At 41.5% G+C, this 25513-nt stretch overlaps 1 protein-coding gene across 2 annotated transcripts in view; it reads left to right on the forward strand.

Annotated features, from left to right (window-relative positions):
• IMPG2 (interphotoreceptor matrix proteoglycan 2) overlaps window positions 1–25513 on the forward strand; it is an 86578-nt gene that overhangs the window by 1738 nt on the left and 59327 nt on the right. For both annotated transcript variants that reach the window (XM_019528660.1, XM_019528661.1), the window contains exon 2: window positions 14421–14587. In XM_019528660.1, the coding sequence (XP_019384205.1) occupies window positions 14421–14587 (167 nt within the window). The remainder of the gene's footprint in view (window positions 1–14420; window positions 14588–25513) is intronic.

The raw sequence follows: 25513 nt of genomic DNA on the forward strand, positions 1-25513 counted from the left end.
TCCTTACCCCTCCTCGCCCCCCCAGGGCCTCTCTGCCAATCACTGCTGGGGGGCAGGGCCACTGTGAAATAACTTCAGAATTAGAGCTTTAGGCTGTGATCAACCCACAAAAATTGGTAAGTCTCCCCCTCCCCCCCCAGAATTTTACATAGACTCCTACTCATTGGACAGGCCTTTTCTGCATAAGGGGCATTCTTCTGCTCCATCTGTGAAATAGGAAAGTTCCTGTTGTTGCCCTAGGAGGAAGAGTGGATCTAGAGCTGTTGAGTGAACCCAGGTTGATGAATTTTTGGTGTACATCCATCCAAAGCTGTTTACTGGGTTTTTAAAAAATGAATTGCATTGTATGTTCTAATTATTATCTTGGATAAATCACATGATGCTCACTGCCTGTGATCAATGCCAGTATGGCAACTACAGAGGGAAAACGTCCCTTATTATAGCATAACTGTGCATTTAAAAAAAATTACTAAAAAATAAGTGTGACCCAGGTTGAGTTCACAGTATCTGGATGTGCTTTAAAAGGAAACAAGTGGGAGTCTACTTATTTATCTATGGCTCCTGGATTGACTGGCTTCTCTTAAGTTTTCTCGGTCCTATGAGGTTATGTCCACTTGAATTAGACTGACTTATAGGCATTTTTATCATAGGCTGTAAAATGAGTGCTTCTTTCTTGAGGCTATATAACTGCATGGATATTTTTAAAGCAAAAATTCTGTTACTTTTCATGAGAAAGTGCACAGCATATGACATTTAATGTGAAACCTGGTAAACTGAGGAACCATCGTGCAGCTACAGAATACCACCAGGTGCTAAAATGTACAAATAAACAGGAAAAATTAATAGGAAAATTGAAAGGTGCATCCAGAAAACCAGAATTCTTTCTACTTAAATAAAATATTGTCTTTCATTCTTCCAAATTTATTATAGAGTTGTAGCAGCAGTTAGAGGTCCCAACTAAGACTGTATTACCCAAGTCATTGTACTAGGTGCTTTTCAACTCCTCAGCCAGAGCCAGTCATTGCCCCAAGTCTCTTATATTCTAAAAATATATGATACACAGTGGGAGAGAGACATATACAAATGAAGGGACTCTTTCGAGGTCACATAGCGTAGTGACAGGTCCAGAAGAAATCTATCCCAGTTCTTCTGAGACAGTCAATTATCACACATCTAAATTGCAAAGTGGCTTATGTCATTGTGAACATTAAGCAATAGGTTAGCATTAAAAACACCATCTGACCAACCATTGGACATGTTATTTCACATCAGTATTGAGAAACCTGCATTGCTGCGCCTCCTGCAGTACCTCTAGGGTACATAGAGAGAGATTCTGCCATTGGTTCATCAGTATTATATTTCCTTATTTCTCTCTTTGGGATGTTTGAGATTTGCATTTCTTTGTGCATTTCCCTCTTGTACAGAGCCAAACACAATCTGGTCCTATATTACCATGGAAAAGTAAGAGTTTATTCCCATGGATGGACACTTCTTTTAATGTGACTATGCTGGTGGCTAAGGTGGGTAGAATCTTCCAGTCAAGATGGTGTTCACAAGCCTGTGCTTAAGGTACATTGTCCCAAATATAGTTCACACATTAAGGGGTTAGGCTATGTTTTGGTATAAAAGTTCACACTGTAGGTTTAGATGAAAGCTATTTTTATTGTAGTGCATAGGAAAGAAAGAAAAATATCTCTTAAGGGGAATGAATCCAAACAGTATTCTGTATCTATGGCCAGTAGCTTTGATTATCTCGGGGATAGGACTGAGCTATAAACATTTGGATCTGGATCTCAATCTCCTTAGTTCCCAAGTGTGGGTTGGTTCAGTTCCAGGGCTTTCTGTAACAGGTGCTGAAAAAGTTGATTTAAGATTTTGGATTTTGAGTTGGGACTCCGTGATGAAGGAATGTAATGATGAAATTACTTCAAAACTGCTACTCATTATTGAACCAAAAGCATAATAACATTATTGGTGTGGACGCAGGTACATTTGAAACCTTTTCAAAGGGGGAACATTTCAAAACCATAGCAGTTGTTATGTGTGAAAGAGCTGAGAATAATACAAATGTAGCAAAAGCAACACTAATTCATCTCTGGTCAACATTTTGCTACATAAGAGTGTTACAACTTTTGCTCTTTTGAAACAATCCTCTTTTTTTTCCCAAAGGACTCCAAATATACCTGTGTCTGCTTCCTCTGAGCCTGTCTCATGACTCTCCCAATCAGAATTAAGACTGAAGTTTCAATGGGATAACTCAAACCTTAGCTAAAGATGGACAGGAGCAGGTTTTAAAAAACAAGTTAGCCTTACTGTAAAATAATAATGTCTAGCACTTATCTGGCTAATCATTTGGTAAATCAAATGTCACAAAAGGTATTTCAGCCAAACATAAAATGCTAATTTAGTAAATACATTGATGCATGTTTTACTTTGACTGAGTTCTGTTCCTCATGGTTTTCCCCAAGAAAATTTTTGTGCCGGCTTTTTACACAAACCACCATCTTTTGGGTTCGTGATGGAGACACTCAGTCAGCCTCCCCTTCACCTTAGGTCTTAGGCCTCAGCATGTGCTGCAAAAACTTTCCCCCAGGAGATGTACCTTTACACCGACAGACATGCTGTTTGATTACAGTGCAGAAGTAGGTGTGATCTCAACTTAGATGAGGGAACTGGAGAGAACTAACTTGGTTTAAAAAAGCAATTAAAACAAGGCAACTTGGGCTTTATTTTTATCTTGGGTGAACCTACAGGGCAGGGGTGGGCAAATGTTTTGGCAAGCCATCAAGGGCCACATGGGTAGTCCTGCCCCTTGACAGGTGCCCCACTGGTCGCCATCTTGGGACCAGAAGTCCCGCCCTCTAACCCCTGACCTTTGCCACCCCTTTGCCCCTCCCCTTGCCTCCCCAGAATTACTTCCAAAAGTAAGGGGTTTTTCTGAACCAGAAAAATGCCAAATTATATTCTAAAAATCAAATGTATTACAGCATTCATTAATTTCATTTCAAACAATGTTTTTGTCCTGATTAACATGTAGTATAATTAGAGGTGATATTTTAAGCTATTATACTGAAGTCTTACTCTTGTATATTGCAGGAGGGTGTGGGTGGGAGGATGTGCATTGGTTTGTGGGTATGTGGAGTGTGGGGAAGGGTGTGTGTGTGATTTTTTTTGTGGGGGGTGTATGGTTGTGGGGAATGGAGGGTGTATGTGGGGGCAGCAGGGTGGCTGGGGAGGGCTGTGGCTTGAGTGGAGGGGGGGTTTGCCCCTGTACTTCTGCTGCTTCTGTACTTCTGCTGCTTTTGGCTCCAGGGCTCTGGCATGGGCCCCATGCTCCAGTCGCTGCCACTTGCCCCCATCTGCCCCTTCTGCCCTTCTCCTGGCACTTCCCTGTTCCCACCCCCCCTTCCCTCAGTTGCTCTGGCACCACATTCCAGCTGCTCCTGTGGTTCTGGCACTTCTTCTGGGAACTACATGGTGCTGGAATGGCTGGCAGACTGGGTCGGGGGGGAGGGGCAAGTGGGGAAATGGTTGCGGCAGGTGGGGGAAGGGGCAGCAAGCGGTGTGCAGTGACAGCCAGGCAGAAGCATGAGGCCTGTGCCAGGGTACCGGGGTCAGTGCCAACAAAGGCCAGAGTTGGGCGGCAGTTGTGCAGGGTCCAGGCTGGCAGAGGCTCTGTGGAGCTGGGCTGTGCTGCTTAAGCAGGGAGAGGAGAGAGCCAGCCTGGCTTCACAGAGCCCCTGCCAACCTGGCCGCACTCTCCTGCTGCCCTGCTCTGGGCCTGCCTGCATTGTCCCTGGTGCACCAGCATAGGCCCCATGCTCCCACCTCGTTGTTGCTGTGCTCCCCGCATTGGCTCGCTACCCCTTCTCCCCACCTGCTGCAGCCAATTCCCCCTCCTCCCTCTCCCTTCCTGCCAGCCGGCACCATGTGGTTCCCAGCTTCAGCAGTGGGACCATAGGAGCCACCCAGCGGGTCCTGAGGACTGGGGCAAACACCCCCACCCTGCCATCTGTATTTCCCTTGGCTCAGGGAGGTAGGAACAGTCCCAGGCCAGAAGCCTTCAGAAGTTCCTGCTAGGTAGAGGCTTCTGCCTGGGGCTTAGAATGGGGGGCTTTGCCGCTGCTCTGGCTGCTTAATCCTGCTGGCGGCTCCCCCTGGGTCTTACTGCTTCTGTCTCCCATCAGCTTTGACAGGCAGCCAGGGGCAAATAAATATACGTTTTCTAAATTTTTAGGGGCTCCATGGGCTGAATAGAATGGCCTGGTGGGCTGGATTTGGCAAGCAGGCCAGATTTTGCCTACCCCTCCCATAGGGGATCTTGCAACTGAGCTCAAACTGTGCACCAACCTTAAGAGTAAGGCTTAAATTAAATGTGGACAGAAACAGAGAGTGGCACACTCAACAGTATCTCTGCCGAGTGCCTCCAAAACAGTGGCCAAAAAGCAGAGGCCAAACACTGTGGTGTGGGCCCCCTGAGGGCTGCCATTCTGGTACACCCTCTGAGTTATGTCCTGTTTACTCCACCTTAGTTATGCTACTAGTGCCATGTCTTCACTGCTCTCTTAATCTGAGCTAGCTAACTTGGGTTAACCCACTCAGTTTAAGAATGTACATTTCTTTTGTGGCCTAGACATACTGATGCTATTATCATTGCAAAATGCATCCTGAATTCTTGGTGTGTGCTGTTTAGGGGCTGCCACATCCCACCCCATTATTGGATGCAATTCAGCAGTAGCTAGAATTATCCCTCTGGGTGTACTGATTTGTTTGGCAAGAATTAGTTCAATCTCTGATCAAAGATGCTGCTAGAAGCGTGAGTCATTGTTTTTATTACTACAGTCCTGAGGCACAAACAGTTGCATTTGATATATTTGCTTCTGCAGAAGCAGTGAGAGAAGATGTTGGCATTGTGCAGCCTCAGTATGGAATACTGTCTGATTCAATACTGCTACTCATTGTGCATGATTCAATCTTAAGAAGTACTAATAGGATTAAGCAAGGATTAAATTTAGGTACTGTCCATATACACAGATGACTAGCAAGTTATCGCACTCCCCTAATAGGTTTCCAGCACTGTCATGTGCTGTTCCTTCTGTTAACCTCACAAATCCCTGTGCATGGAATGAAACATGTTAGTTTAAAAGTGACACTTTCTCTGTAGAAAGATAAAGCCACCTGCTCATAATAAAGCAGACTATTTATGGTAGTTGGTGCAGATGAGTGGCGGCACATTGTGAGTAGTTCTGAGTAGGTTTCAGTGGTAAAATTTGAGGTATAGCAAATCTTAGGGAGCAGTTCTCAGAAAAACAGTGCAGCCTGTTGGAAAGGAAATTTTAAACAGAAACTTTTCTCCTTCTAAAGAATTTCTTTTATTTTTCCTGGAAAACTGGACATCATGGGGTTTTTTTTGAGTGCAAGCATCATATTTGATTGGTTAAAATCCCACGGCTTCAGCCTCCTGCTTTACAAAAGCAGATTGATTAATTTTCACACGGTTAGACAGAGTGTGCAACTTTCTGGTTTAACCTTTAAATTTGAGGTCCTATCTGCACAATGTGGGTAATAAGAGCCTGTTCATTAGAGCAGAAGTTTACACTAGTGTCTTTGGTCAACATTTCTGTTTTCTCCTTCTCCTGCGTGCTGGTTGTCCATCTGGCTGCAAGACTCTAGCCAGGGGATGATGATATTTCAGGACTATGTGAGGGGATTTCTGAAGCATTTCTTTAGGATGAAATGAAATGTAACTACATGCTGCATATTTGAGGGAGACAATGGGGCAGGCTACTTGGTTTCCTTTCCTGGCCCTGCGATCATGTCACATCCACTCCATGCCCCTTGGGGGTAGAGGCAAGAGTGCTTTACAGCCTTATTCATTAAGGTTTGTAAGGGGATTTGAGTTCTTTGGCTAGAAGGTGCTAGAGAAGAAGGAGGTGTTTATTCTCATAATATTTTATGGTATCTCTCTTGAGTTAGTCATTGGCCCTGCTAGGTGTGGATGAAGGCTGTCCTGCTAGCTGTTTTGCATAGGAGCTTACTGGGCTCTCTGTTATCTGCCTGGAAAGACTGGTCTTGATTGTGTGATGTTTTTACCATTTTCTGATGGTGAGTAGAGTGCTGATCCCAGATCCCATGTCCTGTAAGGTATGGTCCTGCAAATGCCACCAGACATGGAACTCACTGATGGAGTAGCCCCAGGATGGCCCAGTACAATTTTTTCCAAGACACAGCCTGAACAAGGGCTGTAGTAGTAGATAACAAGCATTTTTTCATGTATGTAACCTTGTATTTGAGTAATATCTGTCTATGTGGCTGTAGCTGAATGTTACTCCGTTTTTATTTTGCTGTACTGTGGTTTTCAGGGTGTTAGGAATTGCCTTTCAGAATGTCATTTGTGGAGAAGGTTGCCTTCAAAGATCTTGAGCTGTGAGCAGACTTTATGATATTGTGTTTTGACTTAGTGCATTGATTTGTCATCAGCAAAGTTCTCTTTTCTGAGCTGCTCAATGCACTCAGGTGTGGCTTTAATTTGAACAAAAGTGTGAACGATGACACAGTGGAGTCCTACTAGTTTTATGGGCGTGGATTCCTTCAGATGCATGTATAAGATTCCCATCAGTGTCTGTAGGAATTCAACAAGTGGTTGGAAGGGGAGGAATCTTGAAGTTAAGGCACTGGATTGAATGGGACCTCATGTGGTCTTCTAGTCCAGCTCCCAGCTCAAAGCAGGACCATCCAAAGATGTGTGTTCAATATGCATCGCTTCCACTGACTTCTCAACAGTTATCCTTCTGTAAAATGGGGATAATAGTACTTCCCCTACCTCAAAGTAGTATTATGAGGATTTAACACTTATGTGGTGTTCAGATCTTATATGAACTAGAAGAAGTAGCATGCTAGGAAAGGAGAATATGGAAGGGCTGAAAGGCTGCAGTTTGAAAGGTATTTGCAATGCATGAACAGCAGCTGCTGTTTTCAAGGGACTGACTACTGAGGGGCTCAGCTCAGAGCAACTCACTATCTACAGCTTCCATAGATTTCACTGAGAGTTTGCTGGGGCTTAGGCAAGGGTCAGAATCCTAGGATTCTGTTTAGGGTTTGTGTTAGGTATGTACATGTTGGACAAAATGGAAAGGCCTTAATAAAACTAAATAAGTAGAACCAAATGATCAGCTTATATGTACTAGATTGATATCCTTTCCATCTGGGCTCATTCCACCTCAGCTATTCTCTTAGGAATATTCTCAAAAGGCATATTAATGCAATTTAAACACTTAATGAGGAGAACTCCCATTCTATTATGGTTCTCCCCCCACAGTTTGTAAACTAATTTATTTTGTGAAATATTTAAACACAGAGCACCGCAGTTGTCTACACTTGTTTTATGCTTCCATTCATTTTTCTAGTTTAATTGGTTGTGATGATTAAGCATCTGTTAACCACTCCTTGTTGGAGGGCTGAATGAATTAAAGTGCCAGTTCATGTCTCCTGTTTGTTTTGTTCCAAAACCTCCTCTAGCATACATGTAGATAAATTCTGCTGGAGCCCTCCGGAGGTGAGTATGCACCTCTGAGGGCAGAGTGTGGCCTCTGGTAAAGAGGGCGATAACTTCTTTAGGAAATGGGGTAAGTGTTTTGATAGGAAATCCATAGCACACAAGGATGAGGAAAGCAGTTAGTGTTGCAGTGGCATACTTGCCAGCTAATACAAGTCTCTGTAAGGCCTCTTTATGACAGAAAGTTGAATATCCTGGCATCACACTAGAGTTTCATGGAAGGCAGCTACTATGAACTGTGAAAATTAATGAATGAATAGCTCAGACTGAATTTTGACTTGTTGACTGTAGAGCCCAGATGATAGACCCAGGTTTGGTCTAGCCTACACAATTTTCCCAATAGTGTAACGGTGCTTCAGCTAAATAGCTGAATTATGTTTACACACAAAACCCCTCTCTGGTGGCAGAATAGTTACTTCCCCTCAGCCAAGTGGAGTGATGCTTCTGTTTAGTGCCCAATAGCTGGCTGAAGATGCATGTAGATACTCATGCATTCTGTTGACTGCCAGAGTCCATTTAGTAGCGTGTGCCTTCCAGCATACCCTTCACACTCAACTGGTACAGCTGCTGAATGGAGCTGCATATAGCTGCCAGGAGCTGCCTGAGTGTGCAACACTCTGGCAGCATGGGGGGTAGTGGCTGGTGTCTGTCTCCAGAACTTTGGCAATGGAATAGGGTAAGTGTAGACATGGCCCCAGAGTCAGACCATGAACAAATGAAGAGCAAGGTGCAAGCCAGCTGATCTACCCAGCTTATGAACATGTGCAGTATTTAGCCACTATTAGGGCTGAGAGCTAACCAGTCCAGAGAAGGGGAGGGTAGGAACAAGGGTGGATGCAGTGGTGAGTGATGCAGTTGTACCTCCCTTTGATTTTTCGTCCACCCAAAGTTTAAAACTAACTGCCTGGCTGTGGCATTTCTATTCAGGCAGCACTAAGAGAATCGCTTGATGTAATAGTTTATTATCATCTCCCTGATTCCTACTAAACTCTTCATGCCAGAGTGTTAATGACCATCTGTCGTTTTGTAGTGGTCTTAATATTCCACTAAGTCAGCTATTCTTTCTTCTGAAATTCTTCTGTCTGTAAATTGCTCCTGGTAATGTAGCTTCTACTTTACAGCCCTTCAGATTGTTTTTAACTTTAGCTAGAAGCATTAACTCCGGTGTGGAAACATTCATGCAGGTGGGGAAATAACTTTTAGTGGAACTTTAGATTCCCTGGCAAGAATCTAAGAGAGATGCACATTTAATTCTAATGACAACAGATCTAGAGAGAGAACATTTTAAAGTATTTTCCTAGTTTGTGGTTTTTAATATATAATGTATGATATAGCAAATTAATGCACATTCCAATAAAGTTATCTTTGTTTTGCTTCCATCTTAAACTGAATAGTATAGCCATAGGCCCCATATTAGTAAAGCTTCTAGTTTCTTTTTACCTGGAAGAAAATTGTGTTAGAAGAATGATGCACCACACAATTTACACCCTCCTTTTTAGTATTCTAGATCTGCCTATGGGTAGGACTTTCCCTCTGCACTCCACACTGAGCAGCAGGGCTTAGCCAGCATGGATTTGGAACTATTTAAAAGTCAGAAGAATTGGAGTCCTGGAGCATTCTTCAAAGGTGGCCCTAGGAATTGTCCAGAATGGTTCTGGGGGCTCCTCCTGTAGTGTAGCCCTTCTTCACCTTCCCTCTTTCACGGGGTGGGGAGGGGGAGAGGACACGAGTGACAGCCACAGTCCAACAGTGCAATCAAGTTGGCAAGCTTTAAGAACAGAAGCTGCCTACTCAAGGTAAATGCATGCCCTTTTCTAGTGAAGAGAAAAACCCTAAAATCCTGTGACTCTCCTTTTTCAAAGATGCTATCCTACTCCCATGCTGTCCTCTATCCAACATCTCACCAGAAGGGGGTCTGTTGTTTTTCCTTTTACGGATAAAAATGAACTAACAAAATCAAGGGTGAAATATATCAACACCTGCATTAAAGTAACAGGGGTGTTAGGCATACAAAGTATGTATTCCTAGTCACAAAGGTTAGCTTCTCTCCTTTTGCTAATTATTAAATGTTTTCCCAGTCCTCTCCTCCAAACAGCACTCACCCACTGGCTCTCAGCAGAGGTAAATGTTACATGCCTAACTTTCTGCCCCCAAATGTAGCGTTGTTTGTCAGCATTGGCAGGCCTGGTCTGAGAGACAGTTAAAACATGAAAAATGCCAAGGTAGCACCTATCCATTGTCCTCAAAACATCCTGTTATGGTTGCCTACCCACAAGCATGGGAACAAGGATATTTCAGTTTTAATTATGACCTGCCTGGCTTCTGCCAGTGTACTCTAAATCTGTAATGTTCTCATAATGTTGCCTTTTTCTCTGTATGCCCCAAACCCACAAAACCTCTTGGTTTAGTGGTAAAGACTGTTGCCTTATACATTTATGTTTGCCTAGATCTTTGCTTTATATTTCTAGCCTGTGCAGCCTATACTGCTACTATGGCTAGACTTCTTATACCAGAACTCACAGTGGAGTGATATTGCTACAGCAGCCTGTAGCACAAGCATACATCAGTTTGGGCTATGTCAGGTCTCAGGAGGCAGTGTCCACCATTAAAGCCACCCTCGGAACAGATTCCCCTTAATATTGGTTGTAAAGAGATCATCATTTTGTTCAAATAAGGTGCGTTCCTCTAGAACAGGGCATGTCGGCTTGACCTGGGTCAGTGTAGGAAAACTAGTACTGCTCCAGGCTGTGCTGTTTTTTTCATGTAAGCATGGCTTCAGTATCTGGGGTGGTAAATTGTACACCTTAGGCCAGCCCTAAATTACTTTTAAAATATTTTCCATAAAGGTAGAGGAGGTCCCTGGGGAGTTTTAACATCTTGGCAATGCTCTGCGTTCACTTCTGAGTTGCACAAGGGCAAAAGTGCCATGCCTGGGGATAAGTTTCTGAAGGAATACCACAGGGCCATGTTCTGCATCGCACCATGGATCCCAGTAGTTTGCAAGCTGGCACATTGAAGTAAATAGAGCAACTGGCAGGGTGAGCTCAGTATGAACAGAGGTGGCAGAATGACTTGTCATTTCATTTGGCAGCCAGCACACACGTTGTGTAGCTCCTGGGGAAAGCTAATAGCAATAGAGCAAACATCAACGGAAATGACAGGACAAGCTTGTCTGAGATTTTTTTCCCCCCTCCTATTGTCCTTACATGAATTAATTCCTATTAAACTATTAAAGAGCTAGAAATTCCCTAGTAAGTTCCCTCATCAGATCTCCAGTTTTCAAGTGCTGCTGTCCATTTCAAAAGATGTGTGAATTAATGCAGATCAAATAACAATAGGCAATGCTGTTTTCCAAATACAGCAGGTGAAATTCTTCCAAGGGTTACTCCTGTGTAGCACTGGTTGTGATGAAGATGATATAACAGAATGTAGAATTAGCTCCCTGTGCTGCCTCCTTCCTTCTCTGAAAATATGCAACCATGTTTTTGTCTTCCAGCTCAGGTGAGGTTAGTGGAATGAGAACCTGCAGATGGTGCAGAGCGTTTGAGATTTTGGTTGGGTGGCTAATGCCATCTGAAAAAGACATGGAACAAATCCTTAATCTAACTGGAGCAGATTGGCACAAGTGTGCAGGCAGCAGCAGCAGCTTGTATTTAGGGGGAGACACTGTCTCATCACATTTCATTTTAAAAATGAGATTAAACATATTTAAGAGCATTAAAGAAATTTGCCTCGGATTATTACTGCTAATTATTGCTTGCACCTGGGAAGCCAGTCCATTGTCTGTTGCTGTTTGGAACCTGTGTAGGATTAGACAGGGCCTCTGCAAAGATTTACAAGAAAAAAGGCAGTTGCACTGCAGCTTATATCTGTTCCGCTACTTAATTACAGCTTGTTGAAAACTCACTTCAGTCATCTGGAATTGGAGTATGGTGGCTCTTGCAGAGCACTGGGGAAGATCTTGTGTTCCCAGAACTAGACACAAATGACTTTGGGGGAAATTAAAGAATTTTGTTTTCAGGGTTACTGGAGGAAAACTTCTGGATCTGAGGCTAGATTCAGGCATTTCCATGATTCTCTAGACCAGTGGTTGTCAACTGGGGATATGTGCACTTCTAACTAAAAGTAAAACATTCCTATGCCAAGCTATACTGTCAAGCTAATGAAGAAATAGATTGTCAGAAAGGTTTGTGCAGTATGTAACCAGCTGCTCTGAGAGTAGTTAGAGCATCTACTGAGTACAGGAGGAGAATTTGACCCTGAAGTCACAAATCTTCCCAGTTTACGGTTCAAAGTCATATTCATTCAGCATCTTGTAAATACAAATACACAGTAATGCTAGAGTTGGGTATATCATGTGGCCATTTCTCCATCCAGGGCTTTCTTTTCAATAGTCATCAACAGAAGGTTAATTCCAGTATTGCAGTTGCATAGCTGAGTTCAAAAGAATTGTGTTCATGACCCAACTTCTAGAAATCTGCTCTTTACAAACCTATAGTTCTGGTAAATTTCAATGCCTGTTATAATTTTTTTCTTGCCTATGTTCGCCACAGCACTTCAGTCAATTTGTGTCCTCTGGGTGTATGTCCTCACATTTTAAAATTAGCCCCAAGTGACAGCTTCACCCACAGCAGAAAAGCAGGCTCTTTAGCAGAACAACAGGTGAGGAAGTGAAGGTGAATTACTTCCACAGAAATCTTAGAGTAGAAATATGAAGGTAGAAAATACCTATTCTGGAGCTGGGATTTGGGTCAGACATTGAGTGTAGCGTGCCTGTTCTTGTCAAAGCGGCTATGACTTGAAGTGACCTCATCTGTTTCTTTGGTATTTTGTAGTCTCCATTACTGCAGTATTGTGAACACCCCACAAGCATGAATGGATTTATCTTTACAACACCACTAAAAAGAACAAAAGTGCATTACGTGCCATTTGTAGGAACCTACTCAAATTGTGTTTTTGATTTTGCAGAAATTGCAAAATCGGGCAATGTCTGCAAAATCTGCGGGGGAAAAAAATTGCTAAAAATAAAACACTAGCTCCCTAGTAGGAGCCAGTAGTCCCCTCGGCTGCACAGCCCAGCATGAAAGGGACTGCTGGCATGAAGGCACGTAGGCAAGATGGCTGTCATCACTGCCCCTTGCCGCTGATTGGCTGAGAGGGCTGTCTGCCATGCAGCTCTGCCCCTCTCCAGTCAGCAATGAAGGGCCAGGCTGCATGCTGGACAGCCCTCTCCACTAATCAGCGGCAGGGGGCATGGCCACTATGATCTCTTGGCCATTCAGAGGCATGGGGAGGTCTTGCTATGATAAATACATGAAAATAGCAACTGGCCCTGTGACCTGCCCATGAAGTTGGCTGGCTGCCACCTTGAGTTCACAGCTGAAGGAGTGAGATGCAAGAGGATATATATATATATGCAGGGGTGGGCTAACAAAAACAGGATGCGTTTCAATACTGACAAGGGCAGGGTGCTGGACTTGGGCAGTAGTAACCAGCAGCACACTTATAAGATGGAAAACTCCCTTCTTGAGAGCACGGAGGTAGAAAGGGATCTTGGAGTCATTATTGACTCCAAAATGAACATGGGCCAACAATGCGAGGTCACGGTTGGCAGGGCTAACTGGACCTCTTTAAGAAGAGGCTTGATGCCTACCTGGCTGGAGTCATTTGAGCCCAGTTTTTCTCCTGCCCAGGCAGGGGGTCAGACTTGAAGATCTACAAGGTCCCTTCCGACCCTACTTCTATGATTCTATGACCTTTGCAAGGTCACACAGGAATTTGGTGATGAAACGGAATTGAATTTAGGTCAACCCGTTTCTTAGTGGTATTCTCATCTCTTGACCAGTATGTAGTGCTTCTTGCAATATGATGCTATCTCCTAATATCCTGCGTAGTCATTTGAATGCATTTGTACTCATACTTATTATAAAACAGACCAAATCTTAATTTTCTATAGAGTCATTTGATTGAGAGATGTATTTATTTTTTAACTTTTCAATTAGAATTAAAATTTCTATGCTGAAGAACATAATAAAACTGATCAACCAAAGCCTGGCAATGCAAAAACTAGAAAACATAAATGGAGAAAAAATTATGTTGAAAAAGAGGCAACAAGTGAATTTTTCATGAATAATTTCCCTAAAATTTTTTGTAGACATAAAGAATGTTTTATAAAAATGTTTCTGGTTTTAGAAATCTGTTTTTTTCATGGCATGTTTTCAGCAACTCTATGGAAAGTGCAACTTCCTACCTGTGGAACTTTTGGAGAGAAGACTATGTTGAAGGAACAGCTAACAACTGTGCATGATTTTATTAACATTTTCTAAAGAGGACCCAAGATGGGCAGCATTACTCCTTCTTGTGGTGCATGTTGCTTCCACAATGTTTCCTTGCTTCTGAACTCATTGTGCAGAAATCTTAGCTTTCTTTAAACTCAGACTCTCAACTTGCTTGGGGTTAAAATCTTGCAAATATGAATCTTAAAATCTTGGAAACCAGAATAGTCCAATAGATATCATTTTAGACTATAATTGGTATTTGGGGTCTACCTAATGATTTTTGAATATTTGGAATTGGTATTAGTGGGAACATTATATATTTCCATCTTTTTTTTCTCATGTATTTATGTTGTGTATTCTCAAGACACAGGACAAAGCATGTTTTCAGCCTAACCATTCAACACCTCCCATTTCAAGAGAGATGATGTTTTAATCCATAAAATCCTCCATATTGAATTCCTCAGAGCCTTGTCCACTTGTATGAAGTCCATCTGCCTACATACATATACATGCGACAGAATCATAGCTACTCACATCACAAAAACCCTCCACATTGTTTTAATTCCAGATATTTTTTGTTCCTACAGTGTGCCAGGAAGCAGTATGGGAGGTCTTCAAAACATTTTGGGAGAGACTTCCAGAGCGTGAGGAGTATCAGAACTGGATGCGTCTGTGTGAGGAAGGAAGAATGAGCATATCTGAAATGGGCACCAACTTCAGTCAGTCTGAAGAGCACCGGAGCCTGATTGTGAAGGTAAGTGTAGACCATCAGATCATGATTAGCAAAGTTTTATCTACTCCCTTGTGCAGTCCAAAATGAGAATGAAGGAGAATAGTCATGTATTTAAAAATGTGTGTTTTGGGTTTTCTAATGTCTAGCTCATTACTTTGGTGAGATTATAAAAAACACAAGCAACATGATAACTAAAAATAGAGCCAAACATTTTAATGGGGAGAACTTTGTTTATAATTGCTATAAAAATGCCATTAACTTTTTATCAGAAGAGGCGATGTGATATGAACTTATTGGTATGATCTGGCTAGTAGAATCAGAATTGTTCAGCTATGCATAATAGGTTTTCTACCACGAAGGGATATTCTGTTTTGGCTCAAATGTAGGAGCCTAAAACCTTGAGGCAAAAGTCTGAGCTTTATTCATGTTGCTAAAAAAAACCATAATGCCAATCTTGTCATTTCTGTGTCACTCTGGGTTTGCGATACAGGTTCACAGAAACCTGATTTGAAAAGGAGTATGTTTGAGAAGACTGAGTATCCTGTTGAGAACGTCTTTTTGGTTTGATCTACATGGGGAATTGTGTAGGTTTAACTAAAGGTATGTTTAGAAAACAGTTTAGTTGAATTGGTGACCCCCAAGAACAATCTTTCTCAGTTTAAGGGCTTCATTTGAGGTTAAAACAACAGCTGTAAGCTAAACAAAAATAAATAAGCTTTAAAGCTAAAAAGGACTCTTTATACAGGGGGTTGCAGGGTTGCATGTGGGCAATGATGAATTGTAGATTCCTTGAACTTTTTTGCTACCAGATGAATATATGGTTGTGTTTGTGTTAACAAGGAGTCCACAGAGAACAAGACAATGGGATCCTCAAAATATTCACTTGTATGCATTTTTTTAAATTTGTCCCTCTTTTTTGGGCCAGAAAGTTATGCCAGCTCAAGGGACTGACTTGCCAGGGGTGTAAGGCCAAACACAACTACATAAAGTGGTCACTCTGTCTGTGCTGTGTTGGTGTTTGTATGTAGATATGAGCCAAGTCCTAGTTTATTCTTATGGTGGTATCTAGACAATTGCTGATGTTGTAGTTATCTTTGGAGGGGGTGCAAATATATGGAAAATGGATGAAGTTCTAAGGAAGATTTTAAGGGCATCAGTTTCTTGTGTTTAAGCTATACGTGTATTGCTGATATACCTAAAGGACTGGAGAGGGATGGACAGTGGGGTAGTGTTGGAAATCATTCATTTCTAAGCTTGTTTTATAAAGGTGGGCACATTCAGGTGCATCTTAGTGCCCACTGTTGCTTTACCATTTTAGATGTAGATTTTAGTCTTGCAAGTGATACACCTAGGAATCATAATATATCCCAGTGATGAATTAAAGTGGAGTTATTTGGTGATCTTTTTCTTGTACAAGGCTGAGGTCCCTTCAGTATGTGGAATGTTTTTATACTCATTCAGTTTTTGCTCTTGCTTCTCATGTTCCATATAAAGATGCCAGTCATGAGGAGGATTTTATTACAAGAACACCTGTCAGGTAGGGGTTTCATTTCATGCAGTATAACAAATTGCTGTTGGGTGGCAAGGACTTTAATATACTCTCACAGTGCACATTCAGTATGAACTTGAACTTATGGACCTTATTCCACTATGAGTCACCTAAGTCAGCTGTTCTCAGTAGCTACCATATTTCTTCACATATAAGGCACCTTTGAATTTAAGATGCATCCGAATAATCTTACTCAATTTAGGAAAAAGGCCGCTACCCTCATGGTGCATTTAAGAACTTTTTACTTTATTTTTATTCAGATTTAGGTTGCAGACCATTTTAGAAGGAATATTTTGTGTTAAAAATTTTGCTTTATTCAAACAGCTTGCATGTTAAATCCTTGGTTTACTTGTGGAAGCCTGTCCCCCTCCCTCCCCCTCCCCATTTTAATTAACTATGCTTATTCTTTTTGAACCTCATAGCCTCTGTCTTTAGTGTTTTTTGTTCATGAGGCTTGATCATGTAAGGAGCCAGGTGCCCTAACATCCCATTTTGAGGCTGCCCAGCATCTGGCAGGAAAACCCAGCAGCATCAGGATAGTGTCTGTAAATAGTCCACATCCTCAGTCACTTCACTGAAAAAATCTCTTCCAAGATGCACATAGTAAACGTCAAAACAGCGTACCCTGTTTGGTCATTCAGTCTATAACCTCCTTAACTTCCCAACTACTCAGCCACTACATTCCTAATTAAATAACACTAGCTTCTGACTTTCCATCTGTTCCTTAGTTGCTTGCCAATCATTTATGGTTCATGTCAACAGATGGATTTTACACCTGCACCTGATTAAATGTCTCAGGCTATCCATTAGCATGTTGTGTTCTCAGTCAGTGTTGTCTATTGCTGGGATAGAGTTGGTCTCTGTTGCACTGCATGAACAGTACAGCTTCTGGTGTTTCTTTGCAATTGGCAGGACTAACTCAGATTGCCTCTTCATAGCTGTTATGCTGTGAGGACTTATGATTCAGTTTTCAGAGATCTGGAGTGCCAGCCATTTCCCTTAAACTTTGATGGGAATTGTCAGTCCCTAGCATTTCTGCAAATCAAGCCAATAGTTTTCTGAGGCTTGCTGCCAACAAACTACATTTCAGCAAAATAAGTGTTTGTAATGACCTTTGCATCAGCATTCCCCAGGTGCTAAGTTACTGTTTTGAGCAGTGCAGCTAAATGACTTGCCTTAATATCTTTCCTTCATGATTTTATTCCTTACTCTTCCCTCTAGTCCTTTATAATCATTGTAGCAATTACACCTACACATATTGCAATGACTTTTCTGGCACTGGTTGCTTTTTATAAGGAACAGTAATTTCTTTGTGTGTTAAACTTCCTCCACTAAACTCCCCAGTGTAAGTTTGTTTTTTTCATTGAAAATATTACCTTGCTAGGACAGTCTACATTTACCAGAGTCAGCTTTGTGCCCAAGGGCTGAAATAAAGGCCTCGGTGACTAGGTTTTCCAGACTCCTGCAATCAAGGCACTTTGCACACAGTATGCTTTGTGTGTTGTGGGTGTCTGTGTACATGACTGACAGAAGTGGCCTGGTTTCAAGTAATTGGTGAGATCTTGTATACTCTGTCACTGCAGGAGGGATCCTTTACAATAGAGGGATAGGAGAATGGTCCAGTGGGACAGAGTAGGCAAATGGGGATCTCTTGAGGTCTGGTTAAGTTTTCCTGAGATCTGTAGCTCCCATTAACTTCAACAGGACTAGGCTCTTGATAGTTTTGTAGTGGTGTTGTAGCCATGATTATCCAGGGAATAATAGTGAGAATCATGATTTGTTTGGTAATATCTTTTATTGGACCAACTGTATAGTAGATAAAGATGTTAGGCAAGGTTTCAGGCACGAAATGCCTTTCCTTAGGTCTGGGAAAAAAGTAGCAAATTTCTTTTCTTTAACTCTATTATGCAAATGAAAAGTGAACAGTTGGCTTGTGGATCAAAGATGTTGACAGAAGTAGTTAGAGAGAGGTAGTTAGCCCTGAAGGCAGGTAGTGTTATATCTTATAAACTAACTGAATCCGGATTCATATGGTATTTGCATATCCTGATTCAGTTAGTCTATAAGGTGCAGATCAAAAGCAGTTGCTATAGGTAAGTCTAATTATGCAGAAAAATAAGCCTATTCAAAAAGAGAAGAGGCTGTAGGTGTTATTACCTGTGGAACACAAGGATTAGCAGCAGAGGCAAGTAAATTGTAATGAGCCCCAGACCTGAACCACGGTACTTTATGCCCAAAAGCTTGTCTAACATATCTCCAAACTATATATTTAGTCCAATAAAAGGTATCACCAAAAAGAAACCTTGCATTTTGCTTTCCCTGGACCATCACAGCTACAACAACACTCCAACCCTACAGCAAGCCATTGTCTGTGTAAAGTCCATGGGCAATCCCATATTCCCACATTTGGCAGTATCCATGTTTGTGTGTTTGGATACCACATTGACTCTGCCTGTAGTAGGGGCAAGCCTCAGCAAGCAATGCATAATCTTTTCATTTGCACTTGCTTTGGGCAGCTTTGAAATCCTGCCATACCCCACCAATTGCTTTGATAAGTCAAAGCTGTATTTATGTGATCATTCAATTGTGTGTATAGGTATGTCCACATCCAAAGTCCACAGAAGTCAGTGGGGGTCTGTCTGGTAAGGATACCAGGCTTTTTATCAATACCCCACTTACCACGTTCTCCAACAGCGTGAATCTGAATAGCTCTATTGAAGCCAACAGAACAGATGTAGATATGGTCCTATTTTCAATTGATCTTCCCCATCTCATCCCACATTTTTCTCCTCATTTGTAGTGTGCTACATAGCTAATTAAGTGCCTTGTTCAGTGGTGATGAACAGAGTAGTATGTTGTTTTCTCTGGATCTTTGTGTGCCTTTTACTACAGAGTTCACAACATGTGAAGGTCTTCATTCCCTCTTCTCTTCTCTCTACCTGTTCATGGGGTTAAAAAATTATAATAATTAGAAACTGAAAAGTTTTACAGAGGCCATTCTCTGCTAATGCAGGAGTATTTTTCCTCTACCAGGTTTTTTTTTAGTGTTTTCCCCATCTGTATTTTATTTCAAATACATTTCCTGAATCTGCCTTCTTGGTAACCTGTGATACTTATAGATTCTATTGGGCTATATACTAGCCTACAACCTTCCCTTTTTTTGATTCCCACAGGCTCCCATGTATGTCTCAGTAGAATAAATTAGAGCAATCAAATGGTCAAAGTTTGGCCTAAATCGCTACTGAATTAATATTCTGACCAAATCATTTTTGCAAAGCAGGGAAAAATACTACTGAAGTCATCAAAATTTACCACGGTAGGGTTACATTTTTACTACAAGACTGTAGCACTACTGAGAAAGCAACAGCTTTTGCACTGCTGTCCAACTGTACTTTTATCATTGACTGCTAAAACTTTTTGGTGAACTTCACTGTACTGAGTGGGTGACATTGCTGTGGATGTTTTTTAGATTCGTAAATTGCCAATAAAGCATTAATGACTGTCTTAGCCACCTGAAATGTTTTGATGCTTACTTTTCTGAATCATTTCTCACATAAAAAGTGCCATTTAGTATTTATCATACTTTCTGCAATTTAGAATCTTAAGAGGGTTTTTATATTAAAAACATGATGCAGTAATGCATCTTTCTTTCTAGCTGTATTCAGTACTTCCCAACAATTTACTCAACACATGCAAAGGAATATAGATGAGCAAATTAACAGTCCTCTTACTTTTTCATTAATAAATAAGATCCCAAGGGAATCCATGGGTCTTGTGTTCTTCGTATGCCGCCTTTTAACTATTAAAACATACTCATATGCCATGGAATCAGAAAGCAAGTCTGGGTATGAAGTCAGCTTCTGAACTAAGTTGCAGCAGTACCTGGTGAACATATCAGTCTCATGATACTATAAGAAAAATTGTATTTTCTCACATGTATTGCACCCCAGAATAAGAGAGATGCCTTGTTTTTGAAAGCCAGAATAAAGAAGAAAAGATTTTTTTCTGGTAGTGTGTAAGTGAGTAGCAACAGCTAGGGAGCTGAGTTTGCGCTGTGTGGATTGCGTACAGATTTTACTTTCACTTTTGCCCAGTAAGAGGCAGAAACCGCTCCTACCATATTTTCTCACATATACTGTGCACTCTATTTTTTATATTTTTTAAAAAAGGTGCAGGTTGTATGCAAAAAAAAATGGCACTTTAGATGCACAGTGTATGCCTGAGTGAATGGGTTCAGGAGAAAAAGGACACCTTTCTTTCTCCCTGTCTCCATGTTCATATTGTAAAGTATTTGTAAGATATGGAAATCTCCATGTTTCAAGCTAGAAGCCAACCACTACTCAGAAGTTAGAAAGTAACTTCCTTGGTAGATTGGTTATTTCAGAGTTGTTCATTGCAGAGATTCTTTTAAAAAAGATGCTAAAGTTGACATTTATTTGGTGCATTTAAAAACTCTTTAAACTGTTTCAACTTTGTCTTTTTTAATTGTTGTTTCCATTTCCCCTTTTCCAAATGGATAGTCCCCACCACCTTTGCTCCCTTTTTGAATTGAGTCTCTGAAAGTTCTGATGTGTCTAGTTAACCTCTATGCAAAAGCTTTTCAACTTCATTAAACCCCTGCTTTCTCCGGTTCCAGTTAAGAATGGAGCCAGAAATGCTGTCACATTGTTCACATAATTGCACCAATGTTTGCTTGCTTAAGAGATGTGGAGAGTCTAGATAGGCTTTCTGGTGCTCTGCTAATTACATATCAATGCATTTTTGAGTTTCAGTCCTTTTTAGCACATACAGTGAAATAAATACCACAGGTTGCAGGTGAGGAGGTAATGTCTTGCAGTCCAAGATACTGTAGAGCCTGTTAGGCTTATAGTTATGAACATAGAGAACAAAAGGAGAGCAGAATGAAGTAGTAATAGCAGGGGAAACAGAGAGATTTTGCAGATAAGATTCAAAATCCATGCAATCCATTACACGCACGCACGCACACAGAGTTGTATAAAGATTTTGGCCTGGTGACTTAGTGTACTATTTTTTGGTCCAATTCTAACCTGAGTCTAACTTTTGATGGTGTCTTAGGAAATTTCATGTGAATGGAAAAGCTACAGGTTATCAGTATGAAGTAGTTGGATTTAAAAAGTTTAGCGTCTCTTGTGAGCATTTGGACTCCTCAGGCATGATCACCAATTGTCTTTGGCCTCCCTGGATCTTTTGAGCAGTGCTGTGGCAAGGTGGTGGGGGTGAGTGGGGTGACTGCCCTGGGTGCCGAAACCAAGGGGCTCCAACAGGTGCTGCCCAGCCAGGGTTGGGTGTGGGATGGAGCCACAAGCTGCTCATTTGGGGGGGCCGGGGGTGGGGGAAAGGTAGCTCCCGCCACTGTGTGCACTCCCGGGCAAGAATGGGGTAAGCGTGTGCCCCCTGGATCTGTGCACAGAGCAAGGGCAGGCTGCTGCCATGGGCTTTGCCTCGGGTGCCAAATTTCATTGGTATGGCACTGCTTTTGAGACTAGGAGTGAATCCATGCTTCACACCATTGAGTACGTTTGAAATACCTGTGGTAGCTTTTAACTACATAGTACAGGTACCAGTAGTGCTCTACTGAAGCAGGATAAATTACTTTGCATTGAAACCCATGCTACTACAGCTAGATGGCTGCCGGTACCTTAGCAGTTTCAAGTTAGCTTGAGTAGGTTTGTGCTATGATGCAATCTGCAGTTTGGTCATTCCCTTCCAGGAGAAGCAGGGATTTATTTCCAAGGAGCATAGAGGGCTGTGCCTTGGTGCTCATCTTTGCTTATGTCCATGTAAGCCTGAAGGAAACACAAATGTGCACTCCTTGCTATTTGTAGTCCCAGCACTTTCAATATCTTGGCTGTTATGGCCTATTCTCATAGTGAATGGCATTTGATAGATCTTGGAATGATTTAGTTAATGCAAAATTAAAACTTTTCGAAGTTTAACCTTAGCATGTTTTTGATCTACATGTTTCCTGCATATCCATCTCCTTCTGTTCCAACTCAAATCTCAGCTTGTCTCCAGACATCTTCCTGGGGATGTCTGGTTATCAGATCAAGCTATAAATGAGCTCTTAATCTCCTCTGCTAATCCCTGCCCCCCTGCCTCTTTTCCCAATTACTTAGCATAGCACCACCATTTCTGCCTGTCATTCAGACCCAGAACCTGGTCAGGATCTCCAACTTGGATCTCTTGTTAGGGCCTCGCATTCAGGGTATGCCAAATCTTGCAGGTTCTTGCTGCACAGCTTCTCTCATCCTTCTGCACTGTTAAAACTCTGGTTCAGATCCCCTCTTCTTGTGTCTCAATTAATGCAGTGGCCTTTTCTCCACTCTTCACAAAGGCAAACTTGCTCTGGCCCTATTTAAGATATGTCTGCAGAAGCCGTTCCCTGAGCTTATCACTTCGATCAAGTCATGTCTCTCTCTCTTCATCCTTCCAACACTTCTCTTTGCTCTACTGCATCAGACATAATCTACTTGTCTTCACTTTCAAGGCCTTTAACAACCTATCCCTAAACTCATGCTGCCTCTCCCTCGTTCTCCCACCCCTTCTTTATTTACTATTCTTTCACTATCAATTTTTTCTTACCAGTGACCAAGGTTGTAGTTTCTCTTACCCATTTCTTAAAATATCAAGCTTTTTCCCATGCTCTCTCAAATGTATAAGCCTCCTCTTGAATCCCTTATTTGCAATGCTGCCATGTTAGCTTCAAATACCTCTCAAAATTCACCTTTGCCATGATGTCTACAAAGACTTGCCAGTGGTTAGGCTGCTGAGGCCACTACCTGTCAACCCCACTAACACTATCGCTATTTCCTGAAATTCCAGTTGCATCTGTTGTGTCTTGTCTCATTCTTATCCTGTGAGCAGGGACAGGAGTGGGTCTTTCTGTTCACTGTTTGTACAGTGCCAAGCACAGTGGGGTCCTGGACTAGATGTTCTCACATAATAAATAGCAAACAAATGATTTAAATACTCCTGATTTCACAGACAGGATCTCATGGGCAGAAAAAACTACCTTTCCCAAGGTTATTCAGAAAATTTGTGGTACGGTAGAGGACAAAATCCTTGTTCAGACCCTGAAATATACAACTCCCTTTTCCAAAGGTTATTACTTATGGGAGAAATGCCAGCTGGATCCTGTTTCAAATCATCCAATTTAGAACATTTTTTGTGAACCTCATCTCACAGCCAAGAAATGACAGTCATCCAATATGTGTAAGGATATTCTATAAGACTCTTTGATTTTCCTGATCGATCTTTAATTAAATTGGTAACTGACTATTTTAAAAGCACATTATTTTAGTCCCGCAGATACAATTTATAAAGCATGTCTGTACATAATGCAAAATAGTATTCAAAACAGGTGAATCAAATGAAAACCCTGTTACGATGAACAATCCACCTGACATACAAATGAACTGTATCAGATTTAGGATTAACTGTGGATTCTGGTGCCATTGTCAGTGCTTCTACTTTTTTTTTGAGTAATATGTCTTAATGGGCTACATGCATGCAGTTCCTTAATCCATTTTTACATTAGAGGAACAATTTCTTTTCTCTAGTGTCTTATTTTATGTGATTTTGTTACCAAAAGGAAACATCATAGGAGTAGCATTAGCTGTAGCTTGTAGATTATTAAAAGTGTGGACTAGTGAGTTAAATAAGTTACACTGTGCCCTGCTTGGACAAAGTTAAATTAATATGGGATCAGGAAGAATTTCATTGATGCTTCTTCCTCTCCCTTCATCCTACCTCATTTTTTGACAGGGAACATGTCTTCCTCCACTGTCTTTACTATACTGCTAAACAGGGATCATCTGTAAGGAGCAGGTGGGTCTGTCCTACACAACTGATTTCCTACTGAGTTGGATGCTGATAGACCTTGGTCTATCTGGTTATTGTCTCTTGTGTTTGAGCAAATGGGGTTAATGCTTGATTATTGCTATAATCTTCATGTTTAACTTTTTTTTTTACTTGTAATATATTACACTGTAAAAATAACTGTAGCTGATAAGAGGGAGAGATGGTGCAGCAAGGGAGCCAAAACCCACCTCCAGTGAATAGGATAACAATGTACTGTAGGCATCTTTTCTTCAGATTAAATTAGCTGTGTACATAGATGGTCTCACTGAGTGAAAGTCATCCCTATTTTAATTCTATATTGCTAATGCTTCTTAGTAGTGCTTATGTAGCACTTCGTGCATTCAAAGGCTGGAAAGATGTTAATTAATCCTCACAAAATTCTTGTGAGAGAGGTGTGGGCCTTTACCACCATTTTGAAAACAGGGAATTTAGAGAGATGAAGTGAGTTGCCAAAGGCTATGATATGGCTCAGTTGAAGGCCAAAAAATGAGAATTCTGTAATTCATTGCTATGAATCAGAGCTTGGTGAAATGTAGGATTTGTGTCTTGTGGCAATGAGGATATTTCAATATTTATTTTCATCCCAAATTGAGAACAAAAAGTTGGACTATTGAAATTGTTGGCAAAACTAAATAGTGCAAATAATGTCATTTATTTGTTTCCTTTTTGATATTACAAAATAGAAATGTTACATGTTAGTTTGTTGGACTGGCCTGAGTCCTTTTGAGTCAGTTTAGCATTAAATGGCATTTCCTTCTGTAATGCATTGCCTTTCAGGAGCAATAGTGCTGGCTCCCTTCTTTCTGACAGGATAGATTCCTTGGCAGGCCTCTCGCTCTTTCTTGACACACTTGAAGCCATGTAACTTTCAGTGATACACTGGAATCCTGCTAAGAATTATGAATGATTCAGCCCTCCAGTCCATAAGAGAAGATAGTGGTCAGGTCTGCATGGGAAATTTCAATTTTGCCCAAAATGTTTGATTTTTTTCCATCAGAGAAATGACACTGGTGGAAAATTTCTGACCAGCTTTGTTCCCAGTCCCGTGCTCATTCCTTTTTACAATGCTAGCTAATTTGGTTGATTTTATTAACTGACTTTCAACTGACTTGTTGAAGTCAAACTGAGCTAGTGCTGCAAGGTTAGCCCCTGGAATTTTAAGATGCTTGTCATTTTATACACAGTAAAACCTGTATGAATAGACTATATTATTAGCCCCTGCTTTAAAAGATCACCGAAAGCTGTCCCACAGAACATGAATACATTTCTTCCCTCCCTTGATTAGACAGAGATCCCTGTTAAACCACCAACCCTTCTTGGACTTTTAGAACAGATTTTACTGTCTGCACGTAATACATGGACCTTCAAAAGTGCTGCATGAAGCTGGACTCAAACAGGGAGTTGGGAGCGGGCCTTAGGGGTCTGGGAGCTCAGGTGGTGTTTTCGTCAATCCTCCCAGTCTCGGGCTATGGGCTGAGGAGGGAGAGGAGGATCCACGCAGTGAACCAAAGACTGCG

Source organism: Crocodylus porosus, unplaced genomic scaffold, assembly GCF_001723895.1.
Source record: "Crocodylus porosus isolate Cpor-Errol unplaced genomic scaffold, CroPor_comp1, whole genome shotgun sequence".
In the NCBI taxonomy this organism is placed as follows: Eukaryota; Metazoa; Chordata; order Crocodylia; family Crocodylidae; genus Crocodylus; species Crocodylus porosus.